Source organism: Dipodomys ordii, unplaced genomic scaffold, assembly GCF_000151885.1.
Source record: "Dipodomys ordii isolate 6190 unplaced genomic scaffold, Dord_2.0 Scaffold61, whole genome shotgun sequence".
NCBI classification, from domain to species: Eukaryota; Metazoa; Chordata; class Mammalia; order Rodentia; family Heteromyidae; genus Dipodomys; species Dipodomys ordii.
In genome coordinates, this window is record NW_012267277.1 from 8,817,767 (window position 1) to 8,822,491 (window position 4,725).

General features: G+C 51.3%; 1 protein-coding gene across 1 annotated transcript in view; it reads left to right on the forward strand.

Moving 5' to 3' along the window:
* Positions 1-4,105, forward strand: part of Cdcp2 (CUB domain containing protein 2) — a 15,370-nt gene extending 11,265 nt beyond the window's left edge. Inside the window, exons 5-6 of the mRNA XM_013022219.1 lie at positions 751-929; positions 3,641-4,105. Of these exons, the coding sequence (XP_012877673.1) occupies positions 751-929; positions 3,641-4,105 (644 nt within the window). The remainder of the gene's footprint in view (positions 1-750; positions 930-3,640) is intronic.
* Positions 4,106-4,725: the final 620 nt, after the last annotated feature.

Sequence of the window (4,725 nt, forward strand, 5' to 3'; positions counted from 1 at the left end):
GCATTGTGGCTCAAGTGGTAGAGTGCTAGCCTTAAGCTGAAGAACTGAGGGACAGCACCCAGGCCCAGAGTTCAGGCCCACAACCGGACCCCCCCCCAAAGAGTCTCATAGCCTTTCTGCCTGAGATGGCTTTGAACTATGATCCCCATATCTCAGCCACCTAAGTAGCTAGGATTACATGTGTGAGCCATCCGTGCCTGGCCAAGGGTAGCTTTTATTCATTCATTCATTTATTCATTCATTTTTGTGCCAGTACTGGGGCTTGAATTCAGAGCTTCCTGCTTTTTTACCCAAAGCGGGGCTCTACTACTTGAGCCACTTCTCTACTTCCAGGATTTTCCTGATTAATTGGAGATAAGAGTCTCACAGATTTGTCTGCCTGGGCTGGCTTTGAACCATGTTCCTCAGATCTCAGCCTCCTGAGTAGCTAGGATGACAGGTGTAAGCCACCAGTGCCCATCAAGTAGCCTTTATTATACTCAGTCAGTCATTCCTTTAGTGTTCAGGACTGCCAAACTCATGCTGGGCTTAGAGAAAATCAGATACACTGTGTTGTGCACAGTCCCAAAGAGTTTACAATAGGAGTCATGCATGTAAAATATCCCCTAGTATGCTCTGGAGGATTCTGTAAGAGCTTTTTGTACTTTGGGTGCTGATTTTCCCATCTACTTCCCTTGGTGGGGCTTGGGGACATGAGATCAGTCTGCCTGTCCCTAACATCTCCCTCCGGCTTCCCCCTCCTGCTCCAAGTGGTGCCCATGAATGTGAGCTGCTCCCGCACAGACTTCCAGATCCTGATCTCAGCACAGGCACTGGCCCCACTGGAGCGGACCAAGATTTACCTGGGCAGCCGGAGCTGTGCTGCCCAAGAAGTCGGCAGCAACTTCCGGATCCAGGCCCGCTTTGACACCTGCGGCACTGAGTCTCAGGTAGGGGTGGGGAAGATAGAAGGAGGGCAGGCAGGAGGGAGGGCCTCCGAGCCAAGCTAAAAGGTACCTACCATTCTCTAGCTTCTCCTTCTGGTAGTAGTGACTGCACAAGCCTGGATACAGCTCACTCAGTCCTTCTAGGCTCTTGTTCATCTTGAGGTCTTTCTCTGTGTAGCCTCAGCATAGCAGATAATTCAAAGAAAGAAGTTAGGAGAGGGGACCTGGCAGGCAGCCCAGCAAGAGCCCACAGTGCCCACTGACCACTCTTCTAAAAAGGTCCTGGTAAGCCAGTGGCTCACGCCTGTAACCTTAGCTATTCAGGAGGCTGAGATCTGAGGATCTCGGTTCAAAGCCTGCCCAGGCAGAAAAGTCTGTGAGACTCTTATCTCCAATTTTCTACCAGAAAACCAGAAGTGGTGCTGTGGCTCAAGTGGTAGAGCGCTAGCCTTGAGTTGAAGAGCTGAGGGACAGTACCCAGGCCCAGAGTTCAAGCCCCACAACTGTCAAAGAAAAAAAAGAAAGAAAGAAAAAAAAGGTCCTGGTGGTAACCATTACCCAAGTTCCTTGCTATTCCTCCCCTCCCCTCCCTCCTCTCCCTTAGGGACACCAAAGTCCTCCTCCCTTTAATATACAGACTCATCCAGCCCTGCTCTTCACCCCCACCCCTCCCTAAGCTAGACAATCCAAATCCATCCAAGGGTTCCACAAATGAAAGTGTTTTTCAAGTAACAGGGTCACCCTCTCTCTGAAGGCTGCAAAGCTCACAAATAAAATTTGTCTACCATCCTTAGATTTGGAGGAGCCTGTGAACGGAGGCTTGGGGCTCTCAGAGAGTACTGAGCAGTGGCCTGGCACCCTGGAAGTTTGGACTGTGTGAAAGAGAGCAGGAAGGGAGATGGGGACAGAAGGAAGCATGGCTCACCTCTATTGGAGATACACTCCAGTGTTGGCATCTGGGGACCTGCAGCCTGGCTTGGCAGATAGGATGTTCTTTCCAGTAAACCACTCCTTGCCCTTCACCGCTAGCTATGTGCCTCTTGCCCCTCCAGTTCTCCCCCCTGCCTCCTCTAGCCTTCTTTCAGCAACTATCTTTTGGACCTTAGAAGGGAAGTAAAATCCTGGCATTCTGTTCTCACCCCACTCCATGCCCTGAATCCCCAGGGGTTTTCTTGGGGACAGAAGCACATTTCATCAAATTGGGGGATGACGAAGACAAAGGATCCCAAGATTCCCAGAGACTCATGAGGTCCTGGAACCAAGGACTTAGGGATATAGTCTCAGAGCTCCCCCTCAATCCAAGGCTCAGAACCACAGAACTGATGAGTTAATACCTAGCAATGTGGAGTGTGAGGATCTTAGACTCAGATGCTTAGTGTAACCTGCAAAAGTCCTAGACCCTGAGGCCCAATCTATATAGAATTGCTGTCAAGGAGACTCAGCTAGCCAAATGCAATAAAAAATATCAAGGCTAACCTTTCGTGCACCCCTCTGTGAAAACGTTAGAGACTAACCCTCCCAGTTCCTTTCCCTTGCCACTCATGAAAGCCCCCAGCCTCCTACTCCTAGTCTCTAGGGTTATCCTCCATCCTTTGTGGCTCAGAGTGACCTCCCCCCCGACACACACAGTGGTCTTCTTGCGGTCTCAGGTCCTGTCCTGCTTTGCTCATGTCCTGATTCTGTAGCCCCCAAACTCATGTCACAAACTCCTCTCAGGGCTAAGGGAGGCTGACAGATTGAGGACACCGAAGGCTCCTTTAGAGACTAGAGATCTAGAACCTTCAGAAATCCAAAGTTGGAAGAGGTCCCTAATCTGCCAAGTTGCCTGTAACATTCTTTCAGTCCTTCTAAGGGTCCAGGCCAGAATCCTATGGCGTGGCAGCTCCTGTGACTTAACGAGTTGCGGAAGCCCAACTCACTGGGGTCCTCCCTCCATCCACACGCAAGGCAGGCTGGGTGGCCTGAGCAGTAGCGGCAGTGGGGGATCTGGAGTGGGAAGGGAGAATTGTCCTACCTTACAAACCACACCAGAATGGCCTCTTGTGCCCTGGTCCACATGTCCTTCTAGCTCAAGGCCACCCAACTCCTATCTCTTTCATCCACAATGTGCTCTTTAATAACTCTTCCCATCTGGCTTTTTAATAGTTCTTCCCAACTTGAGGGTACCATCCAGGACAAGTGGTGTTAGGATAGAGACGCTGCTGCTCGCTAACTGGGAAGAAAAGGCTCCTAAAGGAAGCCCACGGTGCATGAGGGACAAAGCTACTGAGAGGCAGGAGATTTGCTTTTGGATCTCACTCTGGGCAAGTTATTGCCTGTGGGCCTCAGTAGGCACCTCTGCAAACCTTCCTAGAGTAGGGACTGACCATCTGCTCTTTGGTTGGAGTGAGATGTGACAGCAAACAACATAGTTAAAAGTGGGCAGGTCTAGGTCAGAATACCCTCTCTTCCCTTTGACCTCAGACAAGACCAGGCCTTAGTTTCCCCATTTGCAAAATGGGAGAATGCTAATGGCACTAAGTAAGACAGTTGTTGTGAGAGTTAAACGAATTCCCACATTCAAAACACAGAGCCTGAAACATGACTCCCAGGTGTTAGCCATTATTGCTTACACGGTCATGGGCTCTGCCATCAGATGGGACGTTGGCCTTTTATAGATGGGGGTCTCTGTCTATAAGTGGGACAGCCCACTCTCAACACTGTCCGATTTATAGATACAACCTCCAAGACTCCGAGTCAATAGGAAGGAGTCAGTGGCTGGACCAGGCTTTGAATCTGGGCTAGGCGGGTACGTGGGGGAACAGGCTCAGCCCAGGCTGCATCAGGTGTGTTACATGCCCTGGTCCCCACAGAGAAGAAACAACACATCAGTGATCGTCAGCGTGTTGTACATTGACTTCTCGGCGGCCGGGCGGGAGGATGTACATGAGTATGAAGTCCGCTGTGAGCCCCGACGCAAGGAGGCTTCTGTCCACCTGCTGTCTGGCTCCGACTGGCTTGGGCCCTATGCTGCCACGGCTGAACACCTCCAGGAGGCGCCACCCGGGGATGAAGTGGAGGTGCCGGAGGGTCCAGTGACCATGGTCTCCCAGGACACCAGTGACATCGTCTTCCTGGGTCTTTGCATCCTGGCTGGAGTCCTCATGGTCATTGCCATTGTGGTCCTGATGCTGCTGTGAGCCGGCAGGGAGGAACGCCTGGCATCTGACATCCCTGGGAGGTGGCTTGGGTACCCACAACAGGGGCAGGATGGCATCTTGATGACTGACTCATAGGTGACCCTTGAGCAAGTCATGTCCCTCTCTGAGCCTCTGTTTCCTAGGGACCACCTCCACCCTGCTACCTTGCAGGACTGGTGTGAGGCTCAGAGAAGAGCATGACTGGGTAAGAGCTCTGTAACTGCAGCCCCCTGTGTATCAGAATGCAATCACTGCTATTAATTTCAAAGATATGCTGCTGCAGAAAAGGATCCGCCCATATGTGTCACTGGTTACCATCTTGGACAGTGGCGATCAGTGCAGCCGATTGGGTGGGATTCACTCTGCATCGTGTATGAATGCTTCACAAATTCTTACCTTATTTTCCCAATGATATCCCAAGCTTTCATTAGCAACAGGCTCAATATCCACCCAGGGACCTCCACCCTCCTGAATCGATCCAGATGCTGTGAAGATCTGTCTAAAGCAGGCCAGCTCTGGCCTCTGAATTCCAGGAATTGGGAGCAGGAGCTGAAGCCCCGTCTAGTGTTGTCATTTCATCCCCGGCCACACGATGTCACTGTTGAAGATCTGTCCTGTGC